At 38.6% G+C, this 21364-nt stretch overlaps 3 protein-coding genes across 5 annotated transcripts; 1 reads left to right on the forward strand and 2 right to left on the reverse strand.

Annotated features, from left to right (window-relative positions):
• Positions 1 to 953: 953 nt before the first annotated feature.
• Positions 954 to 2841, reverse strand: LOC148870470 (PRA1 family protein B4-like). Its single transcript, XM_088968671.1, has one exon. The coding sequence runs from the start codon at positions 1966 to 1968 to the stop codon at positions 1309 to 1311; it is 660 nt and encodes a 219-aa protein (XP_088824797.1). The 5' UTR covers positions 1969 to 2841; the 3' UTR covers positions 954 to 1308.
• A 10918-nt stretch (positions 2842 to 13759) lies between these two features.
• Positions 13760 to 16357, forward strand: LOC148870471 (uncharacterized). 2 transcript variants are annotated; one of them, XM_088968672.1, is made up of 3 exons: positions 13760 to 13905; positions 14141 to 15497; positions 15590 to 16357. In XM_088968672.1, exons 2-3 carry the CDS (start codon positions 14611 to 14613, stop codon positions 16233 to 16235), a joined length of 1533 nt encoding a protein of 510 aa, XP_088824798.1. In that variant the 5' UTR covers positions 13760 to 13905; positions 14141 to 14610; the 3' UTR covers positions 16236 to 16357. The 2 variants fall into 2 exon arrangements, with proteins under 2 accessions (XP_088824798.1, XP_088824799.1); XM_088968673.1 differs by having other exon boundaries at positions 13766 to 14341; positions 14459 to 15497.
• Positions 16358 to 16997: 640 nt separating this feature from the next.
• LOC148870472 (uncharacterized) lies at positions 16998 to 20824 on the reverse strand. 2 transcript variants are annotated; one of them, XM_088968674.1, is made up of 4 exons: positions 20630 to 20824; positions 17641 to 17841; positions 17485 to 17543; positions 16998 to 17298 (listed from the first exon to the last, which is right to left on the reverse strand). In XM_088968674.1, the coding sequence occupies exons 1-3, from the start codon at positions 20738 to 20740 to the stop codon at positions 17490 to 17492; spliced, it is 366 nt and encodes a 121-aa protein (XP_088824800.1). In that variant the 5' UTR covers positions 20741 to 20824; the 3' UTR covers positions 16998 to 17298; positions 17485 to 17489. The 2 variants fall into 2 exon arrangements, with proteins under 2 accessions (XP_088824800.1, XP_088824801.1); XM_088968675.1 differs by lacking the exon at positions 17485 to 17543.
• Between the last annotated feature and the right edge of the window lie 540 nt (positions 20825 to 21364).

Below are 21364 nucleotides of genomic sequence, written 5' to 3' on the forward strand. Positions count from 1 at the left end.
TTAGTAAAAATTTGCGCTTGAAAATTTAAAGAAGAATGAAGTGTGCGAATGTTTCCTTATAAAAATCATTTCTCTGCCAAAATTTTCATGTTAGTGTGAGATCTGGCTACGAGTGACGACTACATATGATCAACCGCAGAGAACGCTTCGTCTGTTTCGTCTGTTTTCCAACTTAACAACTGGAGATCCATGGCATGCATGTTCTGCACCTCTAACTCCAAATATTCAATGCTCAAATAAACAGAGATTACCGAAAACAATGTAATCACCCTTCTGATTTGCAAAATGTATCCACAATCCTCGCCGACAAACATATCGTGGAATATAAACAAAAAGCCTAGGTAACAAATGGAAATAAAAGTTGGGGAAAGTAAAAATCATAGTAATTGCAAACTCGATCTTCTCTAAAGCGAGTAAAAACCAGTAGCCCCGTCGGCAATTTCGGGGTATAGAAAACCTCATGCGTCTTTCTTTCATCCCAAGATCTTGATTAAGAATGAAATAATTCAAATGAAACAAGGAACCAATATCCTACAGCCGATACAGAGAAGATGGAAAAGCAATGGGATCTAAAAGAGGAAACAGACAGGATCCCCTCTCGTACTCAATCCTAAGAGGAAGAAGGGAAGAAGAGAAAGTTTACACAAGCATGTAGATCTGTATCTGGGTGGAAGTGAAAAAAGAACAAGCATTGGATTGATTTTCTTTTTTTTTTTTTTTTTTTTTGCTTCATGGGGCTACACAACAGGGGGTAACCCATCCCCTTTCCCTTAACCCCCACCCCCCCCTGGTGACAGCGGGATTTGATCCCAGGTCTCTACTCCGACAAGTCAGATAACCTACCAACTGAGCCACCATCAGTTGGCAGCGATGGATTGATTTTAACCGAAACAAAATGTATACAAGAAAGATAAAATGTCATTAACCAACCACGCAAAAGGACTCCATGAACATGATATATAACAGATCGCTAAAGATTTGTCGTAAACAGCATTATAGAACACTAATAAGCAGTTTTCAGATCCATTTTCAAATATTACATGAATTTCTATATCAGGCACAATATAAAGCGTAAACAATTCTACAATTGCTGGTTCGAGATCTGATCTACATATAGAAGAGAAGAAAAGAAGGGGCAAAGAAGAAGAAAAAAGTAAACCCTAAGCGAGTGCGGCAAAAAATTTCGAAGCAATGAATCTTTCGTTTTGATACCTAAAAGGAGGAAAATGGGAGAAAACCCACTCAAGAATAAACAATTCAGCTTGCTCCAACCAACCTTGACACCGTGAATCAGATCATGTCAGACTCTCAGACGCGAGCGGCAACAACAGGCGCAGCGGCGGCGGCGGCAGATGAGGCCGCGCCTCCGAGAAACGAGAGAAATCCGGCAGTGGCAGGCTCTTGGTCGTCAAGAAATAGATCCTCTGGAACCCTAAATGCACCGTGAGCGCACACTATGGCCACGCCAAGCATTAGAGCGGAGATGAGAAGCGATCCAACGCTGGTGAGAAAGACAACGACGGCGGTGAGCACAATCAGGATACCAAGGGTCTCACGATCGCTAAAAGTGCGGCCGAAGAGGACGAGAGGCGGATCTGACGGACGGAAGAGATAAAGGAAGAGCCAGGCGGCAAGGAGGCAAAGGAGGACGAGGAGAGAGAAGGGGTGAGAGAGAAGAGAGAGGGCGAGGACAGCGGTGATAAGGGTGACGTAGTTGATCCGGAAGTAGGAGAAGTTCTTGCGGGCACGCGATGCGGCTTCGGTTAATGAATCAGGACGGGAGAAGGCGGAACGATCGACAAGCTCCGACCAAGGTCGGCGTTGCGAAAGGCCGTGGCGGACGGTTTCGGAGAGGCGGGAGATGAAGGCGCGGAAGGCGGGTGTGGCAATGGGCGGCTGAGATTGGCCGGCCGTAGGGACGGTTGGCGGGTTTGAGATCGGGAGGGTAGCGCGAGGAGGAGACGACATACCTTCTCTTGCGATGAGTGGACGGATATTTGGCCGGTAAATCGGGCGCAGCGGGATTGATTATTTGATTATCGAGAGAGGTTTTCAGGTGCAGAAGATGACTTTGGATCTGGGAGAGACGAGAGAGAGAGATCAGCGGAGAGAACAAAGAGTAAAGGAGCCGTCTTTGCGTTGTGCCTGCGCTTTTATTGGACGGATATATAAGCAGAAACAGAACTTTGATAATATGTATTGCGAGATAATATAGCACCGTAGGTTCTCGAACGGGTGCCGTTTACACACTTCAACCTTTTTTTCCTTTTTGATAACTGGTTAAACACTTAACTTAATCGTGAAGATTTGATTTGACTACAATATAGTGATATACCTCTCGCGCACGCTGATGTATCTTCCTCTTTACTGTCCACTTACTACCCTACGCGTTAGCCGTTGGGGCAGCACTTATGAACATGACGGGAAGCCGCACCTCACCTGCGCTGGCTGTTGGTAGTGGAAGTCTATACCTGCTCCTAACACCGACGTCAGAGGCACGTTCCACCGAGTCCGGCTTCGGTCAGCGCAAAGCTCGTTCCAACAGCCTTTACGGTCGTGCGTTGAGAATATCTTTCGTATTTATGTGATTTATTTTAAGATATTCCTAATATAAAATTGTAAGGGGTTGCTCCACATGTGCTTGTAATATGCCTTAGAATAACTCACCCCTAAGAGCTAATTGTTAAAGAGAGAATCCAGACCAATGGGTTGTAACATTCCACCATGCTCCACAGTCCCGACACTCATACAGGCTGACTTGGCACTAATCCACCTAGTCCGACCAAACACTATAATGCTGATGTTATCACGTGCATATTACAATTAAGAATAATATAGGCTTTGATACCATCTATTATGTGTCTTAGAAGAACTTACCCTAAAGAAAGGGAAGCCAAACATATATACACCTCACAACATCTCAAACTACCGATGTGGGACCAATGGGTTGTAACATTGTGAACATTGACTTGTCCTTACATAAACCATCACGTGGTGGTGTTTGCTTGTTTGGTATGCCATCTTGGCTTCCATCAAAGCACCTCAAATAGCAAGTCAACTTCAATCAGGGCAAGGCCCATTCAGACAACTTTTTCTGCATTGCATTGAAAATATCTCGGCACACATGTTTTATTTATGGGAAAATATTTTCAATGCATGGTAGAAAAAGGTTATTAGAATGGTGTCACACAAATTTGCCCGAAGCCGATCTCCTTACACAGGCGCCTCACAACGTCGATATGTTCGAACGTATTTTGCTTTCAGGAGAGAGTCTAAATCTAGACCTGATCCCAACACTGGGTTTCAATACACGAGATGAGATCTGTTTTTCAGAAATGGGCGCCTCACATGCACATTTAGGTGTATTAGGAAATCTCCTCTGAATAATAATTAATAAGTGCGTGAATAATAATTAATAAGTGCGGGAGCTGTAAGGAGCAGATCCGGTATCACTCCTGTCCCACATGCAGCAGTACAAATTTCATTAGTTTTCATTTCTCACCGACAAATTTTATTCATTAATCAGGATTTTTTTATTATTTTGCTAAAATATTGGTTTGGTTTAGAAACAACGTCTAGTGAACGAACCATACTCGGGGACTGGGGAGTAGGTGCATTCTGTTGCTCACAGGTCACAATCAGAGGTTAAGGGCCCACCGCCCATCATGATAGTGGACCAACGTGTAACCTGTGAAATACGTCCTACCATGATTCCATTTGGGAGGTGAGGATGTACAAGTGGCGGACTTGCGGTCAGTAATTAGTGCTCAAAATGAGAGCTGATAGCTGAAAATCAGCGTTGATCATCCGGACCTCGAGGATGTTGAAGAGATTAGATTTCTCTTTGGACGAATAATATGTATTTTATAACCCCAAAATTTATTCTAAATGGAGGACGGACGAACAGATAAATTTTATTCCTCATTATCAAAAGGAAGATTAAGGGGGGCAAATGATCCAAAGTCCCATCCTATTTCGTCGGAGTTGGATTTTCGAATTCAGATATTTCATATATATATATATATATATATATATATTATTTTATTTATTTAAAAATGTATTATTTATACTGCATTTTTGTATATTTTTATATTATTTATTTTTTTATAAAAAATTATATATGTTACAAAAATAATTGAAAAAACTTGTATTTTTTTAATTTTCTTTATTTAAATAATTATATTTTGATATACCTTGCTTTGTATCCGATCCATTTGCATCCACCACGGGAGAGGACATAACTCGCCTTGCCTCAAGCCTAAATAAAGAGCTATCACCTTACCTCTTTCGAAGCCCACCCAAAATAAAGAAGCAAACCACATTACAAAATAAAAAAACAAATACATCTAGTAAATACGCAAAAGAGGGTCCTCATGCATGAGTTTATTAAGACTAGTCAGAAGATCTCAATCATTATCAAATATTGCATGGCATCTAACATCAATTCCAGCATTAGCAAAGAAAGTTAGCACATCTATTTCCTTCTCTTAAGTCGAAAAATGTCTTTGAGAGTTTTTTTAAAAAAAGAAAAAGAAAAAAAAACAAGAGAGCTTGAGAGCTTGTAATCGCACGTACCTTCTCTGGTAGGAATGGGGATTTTATATAGGTGTGAGTGGTTTGAGCCTTCTCACAATGGGCGTCATGTTCTCGCGAAGCCGTTTCTGCTTGGTTGGGTGAGTTATTACGTCAATTATGAAATCTACGCGAGGGTTACGATCCATTTGAATAATTTTAATGCATGCGGATGTGGTAGGCCAGTCTAACGGTCGATGCATGAATGCTCTAGAGATCTCAGGTTGGTAATGTATCTCTGAGTCAGTGGGCTCGCCTAATAGGTTGTCATAGGTTCCTATAGCTTGGCCGGTCTCTGAGGTAGGTCGCCATAAGTTGAGAAACTTGTCAGCTCGGCCTGGCCGAGGTGGAGGTCAGCCTAGGCGAGGTGCTTTAGGCCAAGTTTCCGAGCTGATTTGCTTACTCAACGCTGTCGCTTGAAGGCCACGTGTTGCGATGCGATTCGGATGACCAAATTACCCTTCATCAATTGTCCCCCACTCCCGAGCCTATGTCAGCTCGGTGAAGGGAGTAGCTCTTAGTAAGGTAATTAGTCCAATTGGTTCAAAGGTCGCTTGACTCGCTCTCTTGATCCAGTTTGAGACTGGGCGGGACCGCAGTGGATTTCAAATTTCAAATTTGAAAAAGGGGGCATGCATAGTAGGCACACAAAATTTTGAATTCAAAATTTCTTGCATGCGTTGCCCTTGTCTCAATCGCCGATCTGATATTAGTGTATCTCAGTAATTCACCCTTATGCCTAGCGGAATATAAATATGGGGTCCCAACTAAGGTCCCCATTTACACTATTTTTGGATTTTCTGAGGAGGTGTCCAGTCTAAGGAGGTTAGGTCGAAGTACTGCCTTCGGTTCACCTATTGAGATTTTGCCCATCACCGGTGCTGGTCTTCTCTGTCTTTCTTTCCGGTGAGTAGCTTCCCTTTACTGATGTCTTTTGATCCCTCGGGAAGTAGGTCGCCTGACCAAAGGTGGGACGAAGAGGTGGGTTCCTCAGGTTTGGATTCCCAAGGGGAGTTTTTGGGAGTAGAAGTTCAATTAGTGAAGTCCATTTTTTGTCCAACTTCACTTTCTAGGGAGCACATTGTAGATTACAGTCTTTACCAAATCCCTGCCAAGTTTGACTGTATCCAGCCAGGCCTTGACAAATACCCTTGGAGTCATGGGCGAGATGTTGTTTGTGTTTTTGAGGAGGCGCTGGTTGCCGGCCTCCGATTTCCCCTGCATCCTTTTATTCCTTTGGTGTCATCGTACTATGGTGTCTCCTTAGGTCAGCTTCACTCCAATGCAGTTTCAATTCTGGTAGAACTTATTTGCTTATGCCACCACCGCGGCTTCCCTTTAGATCTAGATATCTTCTTCGGCTTGTGCTCTACGAAGAAAGTTCCTAGTGTCCCTTACTATTTCTACCTCCCCTTTTGCGGTGGCTATAAGGTGTTAACCGAGTTTCCCTCCAAGGTCAAGGATTGGAAGAGTAGATACTTCTTCCTTTCTAAGAGTAGTGGCTGGAACATGAGTATTGTCTGGTAGGGGGAGTGTCGGGGTTTTAGCATAGACTTCGATGGGAAGCTGTGAGCTGCTGTTCAGGATTTTGTCCGCTAGAAGGTTTTAGTAGAAACTCTTTTGGTCTAGCCCATGCTTATACAGGCTAGCATGAGTTGCGTAGTTAGGTTGGCCTTCAAGTCCTTTGCATTTGATTTTGGTATTTCAATGATTCTTAACTCGACTAATTCCTCTTTCCCATTTTCAGATATGGCGAGCATGGAATCGATGTTGGCGGCATCTAAGAAGAAAGCTCCAAGGAAGAAGCAAAGGGTCGATCGTTGTTCATCAATGAAGGGTACCTTGGCTAGTGCCGAGGTGAGGTTGTCGTCGTTTGCTCCCTTCATCAATGAAGGGTGCCCAGTGAGTACTGATTGGGACTCCATGGGTCTAGTTGCCTTCCAACCTCAGGTTGGCCAGGAGGAACATTTTGCCAGCCCTCACACCTCGGACATACCTCGCTTCGTCCCATGCATAGCTCTTCAGATGGCAAGGAGCATGTTGCTTCCCAAGGACGTGTGGTACTATTGCGGCCTGGACCCAGTTGATGTAGGGGTTTGGATGGCTTGTTGCATAGTCCAGGTTTGTTTTCTTCCTAAGTTTATGTCTTTCAATTCTGTAACTCTTGTTCTGATCATACCTTTCTTCTTTTGCTAGGTGAACACCATGTGGCAAGTCCTGTTGGATCAAGTCACTACGGGCCAAAAGGAGAGAGGCAAGTTGTAGGCCAATGTCAACGCGTTGTAGTCTTAGATGTGTGGGGTCTAGCTCAACGTTGAGGAAGACTATCAGCGATCCATCGAGATGAGCGGGAAGATGCAGCTTGAGATGGAGGAGGCCCGAGAGACCATTGTCGTCTAGGAGCGCTAATTGGAAGAGAAGCATACTAAGTATACCGAGGATATCTATTGAGACAAGGTGGCAGTCATTTCTCGTTTTTGTATCTCTCCTGAATATGACCAGGAGAAGGTGGAGCTCTCAATCCTTGCAATGCAAAAGGGGTTTAAAATCTAAATCTGCTACTTGAAGACACTGCACCCTGATTTCGACTTTGGCACTTTCTCCGTGAACGATGTGTCGAATGAGCTTGATGTACAGGTCGATAGGGAGCCACTTCGGGCTCGACCACAAGGGGAGGCACGTTCACCGGTGCGATGGTAGGGTTCAGAGGGACATCAATCTGTCCAATGTTCACTAAGGGGGCTTCTGGGATTGTCTCAAGCTACCTAGTGATTTGGTTGTTGTTGTTGTTGGAAGGCTTGCTTGAAGATGCCATTTGTTTTAAGGTTTCGTAAAATAAAGGATGAGTACTTAGCTTTTTGTATCAAATTCCCGCAGAGGATGCTAATTGATGTAGAGCGATCTAGTTGCTCTCATGTGTCAGGTGACTCAGACGCTGATTCGGATGAGACCTTGTCAGGGTCGAGTTGTAGCTAGCCTTGCTGTTATGTTCTACAAGAGAGAGGGTTAGAGTGCCCACGCTGTCTTTACCTGGGGTGGGCACTCTGATGCTTAAGTCAGAGAATGTCTTTGAATTTTTTTAGAAAACAAGAGAGATTGAGAGCTTATAATCACACATACCTTCTCTAGTAGGAATGGAGACTTTATATAGGTGTGAGTGGTTTGAGCCTTCTCACAACGGGTCTCATGTTCTCGCGGAGATGTTTCTGCCTGGTTGGGTGAGTTATTACATCAGTTACAAAATTTGCGCAAGGGTTACATTTCATCCGAATAACTCTGATGTGTGTAGTGTTGTAGGCAGGTCTAATGGTCAATGCATTAATGTTCTAGAGATCTCGGGCTGGTAACGTATCTTCGAGACAAGTTAGTGGGCTCGTTTGGCAAGTCGCCATAGGTTCCTATAGCCCGACCGAGGTAGGTCGTGATAAGTTGAGAAATCTGTCAGCTCGGCCCAACCGAGATGGAGGTTGGCCGGGGCGAGGTGCTTTAGGCCAACTTGACGAGCCGGTTCACTTACTCAGGGATGAGGTGTCACTTGAAGGCTACGTGCCGTGATGTGATTCAGAGGACCAAATTACTCATCACCAAGGATCAAGGAAAGACATTTCCATGATTGTGAAAAAAAAAGAGAAAATATATGATGCAGGAAAGACATGGTATGGAAAGAGTTTTGACCAATCAAAACCACCCATGAATTTTAATAAATAACACCTGATATCATATATCACTCTCCATTTTTATTTCAATAATTCCATGATTGATGCATAAAAGAAGCCTATCAAGAAAGCAAAAAAATTTAGTTTGCAAAAATGGTTGCAAGTTGCAACACCATAAAAATTGTAGAATGCAAAACAAAAAAGCTCCATACGCATTTATATATATATACACACACATACATACATATATACAAAAAATTATATAATAACTTAAAAATATTTATTAAAAACAAAAAATAATTATAATTGATTTAAATTAGGGTTTTACAAAATACATCATGAAATTATGTACTAACAATATAAATTAGGGTTTTCTGGACTATTCAATTTAAATGCTATTCAAATAATAAGAATTTAACAGTAAAAAATAAAATATTATTTAAATATTTCAAGAACTAAATATCTTAAATAAAAAATATTAAAAATAGCTAAATTATTAACAAAATATTTAATATTATGTAATATCTTAAATAGAAATAAAGTTCAAATAATGAAAAATGTTAAAAATTTTATAACATAACTAGATTTTAAATAGTTAAAATAATGAAATTATGTAATAAAATTAAATATTTTCTTAAAACTAGAAAAATAATTATAACATAAATATTAAATTAATAATTTAATATTTTACAAAATTAATAATGAAATTATGTAATAATAGTATAAAAAATAATTTTATGGATTATTAAATTCAATAAATAGTTAATATTTTTAAATTTAAATAATGAGATTATTTAAATAACTAAATAATATTGCAAATAACTAATTTCACTTATATTAATTAAAAATTCTAAAAAAAACTTTCAAAAAATTAGTATTTATTAATAATAAATTTAAAATCATGATCTATATTTATTATATATTAATATGTACTAAAATTAATATTTATTGTATTTTGATTATTTTTTATTGTTTTTTGTGATAAATACATTCTCAATAATTAAGTATAAAATCAATTTTTGTTTTTTATTTAACAAAAAAATTTCAATAATTATTGGAGATTAAACTACTGGTGTTTAACTTTTTAAGTGTAATTTATTGCACTTATTTTATTTTTGTAATTATTTTATTTTCATTATCAATATATTTTCAATAATTATGTACTTTTGCAATAAATTTGCAGTAATTATTGGAGGTTAAACTATTATTATTTATTATAGACATATTAAATTTTTAATTTAGCTAAAATTAGGAGTGTTGATGGGTTGGTTCTGTTTGGTTGTAGGTTGTTTTGCCATCCAAATCAACTTGGTCAGGTTGGGGAGTTGGTCATCTGAACCTGATTGACCGTTTGTGAAAACAAGACAACTTGGGTTGTATCAGTTTGGGTAATTTTTTCGGTTTGCTCGGTCGGTTCCAAAGATTTAAACTTAAAAACTTGAAGTTAAATTTAAAAAATTAAGTAGCATTATTAAAAAATTAAAATAAAAAAATTAAATTTATGATATAAAATATTTTAGACTAAGAAATATGAAAACCAAATTGGTCAAGTTGGGAAATTGTTGAGCCAAAGTTGACAAAAAATACTAGAAAATTGATAAACTCGAGTCGAGTTGGTCAGGTTGGTCGGTTTCACCAGTTTGATGAACAACCCTAGGTGAAATTTATTATTGTAAAAAAAAAATTATTAAAAGTGGTATATAAAATATAAGGGAAAATTTATGATGCAAGAAAGATATGGTATTGTAAGAGTTTTGATCAATCGAAGTCCACTCATGAATTTTGATAAATAACACCTGATTGGCTACCACAATTATGATACTAGTTGATTGGTAAAAAAATTTTCAGATATCATATGTTTCCCATATTGAAGTTGAACCCAAAATACAAATAAACATTAATTATTTAAAAAATAAAAGAATAAAACAATTATATACTCTTATGTGTTTCTATTATTTAGTCTTTGCTTAATAATTTCATTGCATTGCATTGGTCCCCGCTAGTAACTTAATTCCTAAAACTTTAATATACAACCTGTGATCCAATGACAAGATCAAATGAGTCAATGGTTCAATCATCTGACTATCCGAATTGAATATTTTTTTTACCAAATCAATAATTTGCTTTTTTTTTTTTTGTCAAAAGCCGAGTTTTAAAAAAATTGGACACAAAACATCATTGAATAACAATTTGAATGGTTCAACCATCCGAATCAACAATGTTACAGTGGATTGAAAACATTGACTTCCATCAGAAAAAAAAAAAAAGAATGCCTTGCAGTAAGAATCAGCATGACACTGAATACTGTTGGGTGATGATGGTAAGTTATGAGCCGGGCCCATCCATGAAATTTTCAAATATAGAGAGAGATATCAATTGCCAAAGTAGGCAAATTTTCTTTTCTGTACCTACTAATCTGGGACACGGTCTCAATTTTTACTAATGGTGGGTGGGTGCCACCAACCATGGATAATATTCCTGATGTGCGATATAAGTGCACTCATAAGGAGGGCACAATAAGAAAAAAAAAAGGTGCGTTAATGGGGGGTGCTGAGCTTTTAAATGGAGGTGTCAATAATCGCTATGCTTTGTTTGGCATTTGGCACCAAATATCCATCTAAGTAGACGATAGCCACATGACTCAACGGTTAAAAAGTTACTTCAACTCATCTCATTGTGTTCTAGAGAAAGTCATGACATGCCACATTAACGTTGTGTTTGGTATTATTACCGTTTCTACCTGAAACGATTTGTGTTTATCATTTTAAATTGATGAAATATATGCATTGTCACAAACTCACATCTAATATATGTCACTTTACTGAGTAAACCGTGTATATATATATATGGGGCTTTATCGTTAAGTTTATGGTTCAGTTCATAATTCAAAGCTTTTTAGGTAATAAAAGAAAATCTCAGTTAGAAACAGCAATTTGAGTCGGTCTGCTGTCCTCTCCAATGAGCATGTCGGGATTGAAATTGAAACGAATACAAAGCTAAGAATCATGAGGTATCGAGGGGATGGGAGGTGGGATTTAAAATCAACCCACTCCAGTAGGTGAAACTTGGCGGCTTCAGTCCTCTGTGGCTTAAGGCTATATTTGGTTTAAAGGAAAATGTAAAGAAAAGAAGGGAAAATAGGAAAACCTTTATAAACTTTGTATAGATTTTCTTGATTTTCTCTTCCTTACCTTTTCCTTCAAACCAAACAAAATCTAAAGGTATTCCTACATTTTCTTTCTTTTTTCTACACTTTCCTTCAAACCAAATATAGCCTAAAGATACAAGAGTGAAACTTTTTAGGTTGAGAGATGTGATTGTCACACCAATATGAGAGTTACTTCTCAGCTAGATTGGTTAAACTTTATCCCTACACCAAACAATGTCAATTTAAGGTTTCTATAAATAACCTTCCCACACGTAGGGCCCTAAGTTTGTTTACACTAATGAAAAGTATGGGAGTGGAAATTAGTTGTGTAAATTTTGATTTATTTTTATTTTAGTTTTTACCATTTTTTTTTGTTTGGAGTGCAGATGAAATAAAACAAAACATGAAAGGAAGCAAGCTAAAATCTAAAATAATTTAACTGAAATTTGCATCTTGTTCACATGCATTTGTATTAGTACAAATGAAATTACATTGCAAATAAATGGAAACTAGGGCTCTCTGTCTCATGCGTATTTGTATTTGCACTCTTTGCAAACCAATAGTCTAGACCTGGCAATTGGGTCGGGTGGGTCCGGTTCGGGTTGGGTCAATACACTTCGGATTGATTTTGGGTCGGGTTGAATTTTGGGTTGGGTTATCAAATGCTAGACTCTAATCTTAAATGTTCGGGTTAGGGTTGACCCATGGGTCAATTCAGGCCATTCTAAAATATAACTGAAATTTAAAAAAATAAAGAAAACTACATGAAAAATGCCAAAATTAAAGGAATTAACCTTAAAATTCCAAATATAAAACAAAAAAAACTTGAACATTTAACAATTTAAAGAGTAAACAATAAAGAGTAAAGGCTAAATAAAAAAAATTAAAGAGTGGAAACTTCTAACAATGCATAAATAATCCCAATTAGACTCAATAATCGGGTTAGTGGATTGACTCATGACCCAACCCAATCCAACCCAGTTTTTCCGGGTCGGGTCGGGTCATTCTCACATTTAGGTAGCTAAATATGAGACCCTAACCCTGTTTTTTCGGGTTGGGTTAGGTCGGGTTCGTGGGCTGAGTCAACTTTTTGCCAGGTCTACTAATAGAGGTTCCGTTTTAGGAAGAGTGCAAATAATGATATAGGAGAGAGAGAGAGAGGCATCTTGGGCCGGGTTAGGCTGGTTTGAAATATATGAGCCTCGTCCAGGTGACTGGTCAAGTGGTCCAACCGTCTGCTGAATGGATCAAATGGTTCAGTGGTTGAACCAAACGTGTCATTTGATCATTAACTGAATATTTTTTTTTTCAGATGATTAGAGGGTGAAATGGACATAAAAATTTGGGTGCGTGTGAATAAACCAGTTTGACCGGCTGGTTGGAATTTGGGTTGAAAGCATTGTTTCAAGAAAAGGATGCTTACGGCTTATTAGGCAAACCCTTTACTCCCATAACTAGCTTGCTTTCCATTTGTAGGTTCCGTCTTAGAAGATTTTTACCTCCAAAGTTGGCAAAAAAAAAAAAAAACATGGTTAAAGAATGCTGTTATCCTTTAGAAGAAGGCGATCTATTCATTTGATGGTTGAATGCATCCAACCAAGCTGGTATTTCGTCTTTTATATCTCTTAGACGAGATAAATTAGAATCTGTTTGGTTCAAGTGGAAATCAAAATTGGAATGGAATTTCATTTGCAAAGGGAAGAGAAGGAATGAGATTAGAGCCGAACGGGTCCTTAAGCCCTTGTTGATATTGCAAGAGAAGATGTTTATCTCATTACAACCTTGTGGTTAATTGTAGGACTTGACGCAAACCTGTTTAGTCCTAGATATATAACAGATTCGGCGCGTTGAGAAACTTGTAAGGAACTAATTACTAAGGGTATGTTTGGTTTGCAGGAATAGGGGTTTGGAATCGGAATCGGAATGGACTATTCTGATTCCAACTGTTTGAGGGAATGATCATTCCCTGCTCCTCTTGGTAACCAAAATCCCATTCCTACTGATTTTAATTCCCATTTTCATTCTTGTCTGAACCAAACAGACTATAGGAATGGACCATTCCGCTTCCGATTCCAACCACAAACCAAACGGACCCTAAGTTGTTGATGCTAGCTATTTTAACAAACCTTTACTTCTTTTTATCTTCCCCACGTTAATTAGGTCGCTGCAAATAAAGATATAGGATAGTTTGCTTGAATCTTAAGCAATCCTGGCAAGCTTAAGGCTTTAATTAAGCATATATTCGTAAGTTAGGTGGGTTCTCTGTGAGCAAGAAACATTATACCATCTGATGAATATATACATAGGTGGAAATCCTCCTCCCTATGTAGTGGTGTTGGGTTTCTTGTATTCTCTAGTTAAATCATAAGAAAGGTTTCCAGCATGGTGTGATTCTGCAACTAAATGATTGCCAATTCTCAGAAGAAAGAAACTTGCTGCAAGCTTTGAATGGGTTAAAAATTCCCCATCATTTTCTATGTTTTCTTTCCGTCCCTTACTCATCCATTCCTTCATTCAACCTTATCGCAGGTTTGCTTAACAACTATTAATTACCCTTTCTAGATAATATCCCTATTGATGTATTCCATACCCAATAGTCTTGCTTGAAAGTAGGAGTTTTCTTAATCTAGAGAAATAAAGCCAAGGGTTGATGCAATGAGTGATGTAGACAAAAGTTCGTACATAATAGTTCTAATACAACAGCTTTGCTAATTGCCTGAAAATGTTTCATTTGCTCATCATTGTCTTAACAACTTCTTCTCAGTGCTCACCTCGATCGTTCAAATCCGTCTTTTTCCCTGAAGTAGGGATGGTGGACAATCACTCTAACTGAGCAATTTTCAGCGTACGTGTTTGACTAAGTGGTAGCTCCTAAAATCTTCATGCAACAGATTAATCACAACACCTTGAGCACTTGTGGGAGTGGTCGCGTCAATACTCAATACCATCCTTCCGTGTAACTAGGGTCAGTACATGGCATTCTTCATCATCTTGACCTAACGGTCCATCAATGCTTGCGGATAGCTTCAGTCCTGCACTACTATTCAAGGTCCTAACTAGCTAGCTATGCCTATGCTCACAGGCTAATTCCAGTCTACCAGCATCCGTCATCCGTGTAGTTTCTACCTTCCAAGGAACTGGGCTTATTTACGTGGGTATCCTTTTCACCATATTTCGTACGAAGAATCTCTCCACTGTCCACTCTATTCTTTTCGTTGATGCAGGTCCTTAAATATGAATCAAGTGCCTAAACACAACACTCCATGCATCATGGCTTCTTTCTGCATTCCAGTTGATATATGGTCGTGGATCAATAATCTCCCACCCATCACCCAGTGGAAAACCAATGCCGTTTCCGTCTGTATATGTTCCTCAAGATCAACCCTGCAGCCATCTCTCAATCTCTCCATAACAAAAGACCTTCATGACTCTTTTGTTTCCTTCTCTGTGATTGCAGATTTCAATTTCCCCATTTCTCTCTGGTCCTCCAAATCATTCAAACTCAACACCAAGGCTCCAGAGTCAATAGATGTGGGGATCGTTTACAATCTGTTCATCAATTTCATTAATGACTTCCTTGGTTACGGCCCCAGCAAGAACACCTCCTTTCTCAATATCCCCACCTTAGAAACCATCATCTATTTCAAAGACATCTTCGATATCACCTTCTTTTCTCTGGCGTTCCTCGTTTGCATCTACGAAGCCCCCAAGGATATACGATCAGGATGTCTAGATACTCTTAAGAATCACTTAACCAGATCCCAATCGAGAGAAGCATCAAAGCAACTCATGAGGCTCCTGGGCTCCAACATCGAAGACCAATGGATGAGGTCATTAAACCTTGCCATCACTAATTGGACCATAGAGCTTCAGGAATCCCATCACGCCCTAACAACAATGTTACCCTTGTTTTCCTATGCAATTTCGACAGTTGGTCTGTGGAAAGCTCAATTATATTGTCCGGTCGTTGCCATGGAAACTGAAAATTCAAGCAATACTGCGGACAAAAGAGTGCTCTTCTCGCTCAAGTATCACCAGTTGGAGTGTGTCATCCAGTTTGGTTACAAGGTCATAGTTCGTGATGAGTGGGTCGACGTGATGGTGAACGTTGATAACATAAGGTTGGTAATTAATACATGTGTGGGCTTGTGCTTGAGGTGAGGCTTCTTAAATTATTTTGTGTATTGCCTCATTCTTTCTTTTGTTCTATCAGATGCGATGTGACCCGGCTGGTGTCTGAGACCCTCATGGCAGAGAGAGGAGCTGGAGTAGCAGAAAAACATTTCCCTTCACGTATATCTTTGCAGCTCACCCCGACTCTCCAAACCAACGTGTTATCAGTAACGGTGAGCAAATCCTCTGATAATCCGTCACGAGAGATCGGCACAGAGAAGGCCCTTGAAGCTGGATTTGATCCCCCAAACCCTTACTTGGGAGTAAAAGTCTCAGCTTCGGAGACCGTGACCATGAGCTTGAAACCATGGAAATTTGAGCAATCCGTGGATGGAAACGGTGCAAATTTGAATTGGTTCCTCCACGATAGCAAAGACGGACGAGAAGTCTCTTCTAAAAAGCCTTCAATGCTCAAATTGGTCCAACCAAAAGCTTGGTTCAAGAACCGGTATTGCAGCGCTCATCGGCCCTTTACCAGGGAAGGAGGGGTTATTTTTGCTGGAGATGAATATGGAGAGAGTGTTTTGTGGAAGGTGGATAGAAGCGCGATAGGGACAACAATGGAGTGGGAGATTAAAGGGTGGATTTGGTTAACATACTGGCCTAATAAATATAGGACAATTTATAACGAGACTAGGAGGCTGGAGTTCAGAGAAACCGTCCATCTTCCCATCAATCTAAGTTAAAAATAAATGTTACATAGCGAGCCCTCGTGAGCTGTGATCTCTCATCTCTGTGATGGCCACTGGCCATATATTGTTTAAATAAAGATGGCACTGGCACTGTAATAACTCTTTAAGTGGTTAAACCTTTTTCTCCAGTTCTTGCATGGAAACAAAAGCGCAGAAAATCAAAATGCGATGGGGAAAAATTAACTCAAACAAATCTAAACTCTGTGAATTGTTACTTGCGTAACTCTGCACAAGACAGACTTTAGTTCTTCTGGTGCACTATTTCTTCCTGTACAAAGGCAATTTTCTTTATGGTATGTGCAATAAAGCATGCACACCGAAATGATAAAAAAATGTTTATAATATTTAACAAGAGCCAGATTTTCACAGATCGAGGTTCAAAGTATCAACAAGTATCGGCCGATGCATATCGTTCCAGGACCCCTCCGATACACCCCAACAGGTGTATCGGAGGTCTAACCGGTTCAGGGGTAGAGAAGACCTAAACCAGCCCCCCTGAACCGGTTGCAAAAAAAAAAAAAAAGCATCTCCAAAATGTGTATCGATTCGCCCGATACACCCCTATCGGCATATGAGGCGTATAAATATTTTGAACCTTGCCACAAATACATGGTCATCGTAAAGCACCAAGCTTCTACAAGCACTTCATTGGAGATACCTAAGTCTGAAGCCATCTATTATGCTTTGTTATACAGGTATCCAATTTTGTATGGAAACAGGGTATCTAATTTAATCTCTCCAATATAAGGCAACAGCTTAACTAATCCTCAGAAGGAAAAACATTTTATTCCAACAAACCAACAAAGAAGAAATCTTATCCCCAAACGAAAGTACTGCCACTATATGTTCAACAATTCCCTGAAATTAAACATGTCGATTACAAAACAAAACATGATGTCCCTTGTTGCGTCTCTACAACAGTTATAAGACCATATTGATAGATTGTCATAGAGTTTACTTCTACATATGCCATTTGGTCTGTAAAAAGAGTTCAGGCAACACACCAGAACTTCTACAGAATTTAGAAGGTGGACCCATTCCATCCAAAGTTGGAGCCCTGCAAATGCAAAATAGGAAAAGAGATTAAGATTTAAACTTACAAGCTTTACAATTGCAGAGAGCATGAAATGGCACACAATACAAGTGCAGAGATTGAAGAAAAGCATTATTTGAGGGAATGTCTAGAAAGTTGAAAGCTAACAAAAACCTCACTCGTGATTTTAAACAGTAAAAGGTTATTTACATTATCTAGTGCTGATGTAAAGAATGCAAACACTGTGCATATTCTTGGCTTTGATGGGCCTAAACAAACAGGAAAAATGCAATGAGAAAATTTCAGATGATCCATCATTACCCAATGGGGGGAGTGGAGACACCTTGAGAAAATAAAATAACTTGCCTTTGTGTCGTAGAATTTGAGGAAGAATCGTGACTTAGGAACAGACAATTTGGTCTCAAGAATTGTTGCAATTGCACCACTCAGTTTCTTGTTTACTTCAGGATTGAGGCCCCCAATAGACACCAGCTCACCATAGGCTGCTGGTTGCTCATTCCCACCAAAAGACATGGGTACTGATCCCTTCAACACTATCATGACATACTTTAAAGAAATTACCATAAAATTAGTATAAATGTTTACTTAGTTATCAGGTAAATAAAGATACAACTAAAAGCAAACAAAGGGGAATACTTCAAAATTAAAGAAAACCGCACATTCATAAACAAACACACATACATACACATCACATTACAAAACATTGGACAATGCCAACATAGTCAATACAAGATTTATGTAACTGATGGAAGCATCAACATAATAAAAAAAAAATGAGTACTCAATTTAACAATGGATATGAGATATGACATGAAACCAACTCGCAGGTGATCATATCAGAATCCTTTTATTTTCTGCACATAGTTATCTAAGTAATTTGCAAGATACTTGACAAGAAACCAATTTGCAGGTAGGTTCACATTAAATCAACCATAGAAAATAACATAATACTTCAATTCTCTTAAAGGAATATACACAAAGACAGAGACCTATTTGTTTACCCCAATGGAAGACTAAAATATTGCTTATTTTAAAGAACCCTATTGATTTGATTTATATAACAAACAGCTTGTAAAATAGTAAGGACACAAAATTCATTGATATGCAAAATGATCCATGGCATGGTAATGCCCACTTATGGAGGTTTTTCCCTCTTTGTTTTGCAATTGCAATAGGAGAAGGAAGCATTGGTTGCAGAGTACTTTGAGATGCAAAATGAGGAGGTGGTGTGGAGTATGCAGTTCAGAAGGAATATGAATAATTGGGAAATTCAGAATTTGGTTTGAGTGATTATTAAGCATTCAGAATCAAAAGCCAAGTCCAGATGAAGACAATAGAAGACTAGAAGAGTAGTGTGGGCATGGGATAGATCTGGTGCTTTATTTGTGAGGTCCTTCTTCAACAATACCGATCCATGGCATGGTAATGCCCACTTATGGAGGTTTTTCCCTCTTTGTTTTGCAATTGCAATAGGAGAAGGAAGCATTGGTTGCAGAGTACTTTGAAATGCAAAATGAGGAGGTGGTGTGGAGTATGCAGTTCAGAAGGAATATGAATAATTGGGAAATTCAGAATTTGGTTTGAGTGATTATTAAGCATTCAGAATCAAAAGTAGTGTGGGCATGGGATAGATCCGGTGCTTTATTTGTGAGGTCCTTCAACAATACCGATCCAATGGCGGCAGGAAATTTTCCTAGTTCAACAAAAAGGCACTCAGGTGTGCCATCCAAGTGCTTAACAACTGATAATCTTAATAAGAGAAGTGTGGTTCTATATAATGAATCTGTGTTGAGATCATCTTTTCTACACTAATATGGTGGTAGCAAACTGTGAGGAAGAAGCATAAGACCATTTAGGGAAGAAGTTTGATTTCCAAGCTCAGTTGAGGAGTTCTTTTGTGGCTGGTATTTTCTGGAACTGAGTAAAAGGGGCAAAGTTGTATGGAACATTACACCATATGGGGTGGAAGAAATGCATGGACTTTAGCATAAAATAGCTCTGAGGAGATGTTAACAAGGAAGGTTAAGGGCAGGCTGTGCTTGCTATTAATGCATAGGAGATTTAGGGGCATTTCCTATAATTCTCTTTCGTAGGATCAAAGTTTGAGAACGGCCATCTCTTCTGATGCATAATTGCATATGGCGCTTGTGTAGCCCCATTGTACAATGTCTTGGACAGCGTTACTGATGTAACTTCTTGAAACATGCCTATAATTAATACAATACAATACAATACTTATCCACAAAAAGGAACTAAAAAATATTTCCTTTATTTCCACCATCATTTGGACAAAAAGCCTAATAAAACAAAAATTACCATTAAATGCAAAAACTCTTATTTCTATGTGCAAAATTATTACCATGTAAAGAAGGCAAACCATACTTTTAACACTATAAAACAAAGTATAGTCTAAATAATACCCTATCAAGAACTCCATGCACTAGCAAATCATCAATGAAAAAAATATATAAAATCCTACCCCGACTAAACCTCGTTCACTGAAGGCTGGGTTGCCGACTAAGAATGACAAACACAAATAGGAACCAAGCAAACTAGCGATTTGGATAACTATGGTTTTGCCTTTTTGGTTGAATTGGTGTTGTTAAAGTTGTAAGGTATATTCCATTCTAAGTTAATGCAATAAATTAATTGGAATTAATTGCTCTGTATGCAGTACATAAGGAGAAATCTGAAGGGAGGGAAGCAGAGTTGACAAAACAAAACAAAACAAAACAGGTAAAAAGAAAGTAATAAATTAGACAATTACAGAGAACATGGTGACTAGGGTTTTCAAAGAACAAAGGACTAGGCCATTTTTTATGCATGTTATATGGTAAACTGTTTCATATATGCCTCAATTAATCTGTTCGCCCTTTTCATTTCCCCCTTTCTTGGAACTTCTAGGTTATTGCTCAAATCTATTCAGTTATTTGGTTTTCCTACCAGAAATATAGTGTAATATTCTAAATCTTGAGCTACTAAGTCTAAAGGTATATTGGTTAGTAACAAGACAACTAAGTTCAAACTGCTGAATCACGAACATTTCCTAAATGCTTTCATCTGACAACCTGCATATCCCGATCAATGGGTGCCGAGGAATACCTAGGCAAGCAACAACAGTGATGAAGGTGGCCTAGATGGTTGATGTGCATAAAGTTAATTAATACGTTTGCCCAATAAACAATGGAAAAAATGAAGCAAAAGAAAAGGAGAAAAAAATCAAGATGTGAGGATCCACGATACATGAAAACTACCAAAAGAAAAAAGAAAAAAAAAAAGAGAGAAAATAATGGAAAGAACAGAAACACGAAGGAGAAAGAGGGGAGATATTTACGGCCTCCGGTTTTCCGATGATCTTAGCGACGGTCCTAGTGGCTTCAGAAAGAATGGAGGACGTATCGACTCCATCCAAACTGACGTTAGTGGACAGGTTCAGGCAAGGCATCTTCTCTCTGTGTAGAAAGCAAGTAGAAGTTCAAAACCCTCAACCCTTTCTTCCTAGTCCGTACCGCTAACACAAGAGATACACACAACCATTCATTTTTCTTCCCTAATATGTACTAACGGTGACCAGACTCGGGGAGAGAGAGAGAGAGATAGAGAGGGGGTCTATGTGATTACCGAAAATGCCCCTACTGTTGTGAAAATCTTAGGGTAAATCATATAAACAACAACCCTTATAATTGGATGTAGTGACACTTGACCCTATAACATTTTTTCGACCCCCGTAACTTTGTTTTGTAATAAAAGCTCCCCTAAACTTCTGCATTTCAGCACTTTGCCGTCGCCGTTACTATTCCGCCAATTGATTTCATAAAATATTTATTTTCTTTAAATAGCTGTAAAACTCAAAACTACCCTTATGTTACTTTATAAATTCATTTACCATTTTAACCTAGCTTTTATTTTTTTTAAATCCTAATTCGTCTTAAGATTGTGTTGAGAACAATTTCTACTTTGGGTGCATTTGATTCCGTGGAAAAATCATCCATGTAAATGTTAGTTGATGGAAAAGTCAATCCATAATGCTATGTTTGGTTTGAAGGTAAATGTAAGAAAAGGAAGGAAA

The sequence above is a fragment of the Nelumbo lutea genome, chromosome 2, assembly GCF_056320005.1.
Source record: "Nelumbo lutea isolate HS-2025 chromosome 2, American lotus-T2T, whole genome shotgun sequence".
In the NCBI taxonomy this organism is placed as follows: domain Eukaryota; kingdom Viridiplantae; phylum Streptophyta; class Magnoliopsida; order Proteales; family Nelumbonaceae; genus Nelumbo; species Nelumbo lutea.

Excerpts from the sequence above, each read along its gene's own strand:
- LOC148870470 (XM_088968671.1), bottom strand. The coding sequence starts at position 1,968 with ATGTCGTCTCCTCCTCGCGCTACCCTCCCGATCTCAAACCCGCCAACC.
- LOC148870471 (XM_088968672.1), top strand. The coding sequence starts at position 14,611 with ATGAATCAAGTGCCTAAACACAACACTCCATGCATCATGGCTTCTTTC. Across the intron at positions 15,498-15,589 it reads GTGAACGTTGATAACATAAG|ATGCGATGTGACCCGGCTGG; the intron begins GTTGGTAATTAA and ends TTGTTCTATCAG.
- LOC148870472 (XM_088968674.1), bottom strand. The coding sequence starts at position 20,740 with ATGCCTTGCCTGAACCTGTCCACTAACGTCAGTTTGGATGGAGTCGAT. Across the intron at positions 17,842-20,629 it reads TCATCGGAAAACCGGAGGCC|TATGTCATGATAGTGTTGAA; the intron begins GTAAATATCTCC and ends ATTTCTTTAAAG. Across the intron at positions 17,544-17,640 it reads TCAAATTCTACGACACAAAG|GCCCATCAAAGCCAAGAATA; the intron begins GCAAGTTATTTT and ends CTGTTTGTTTAG.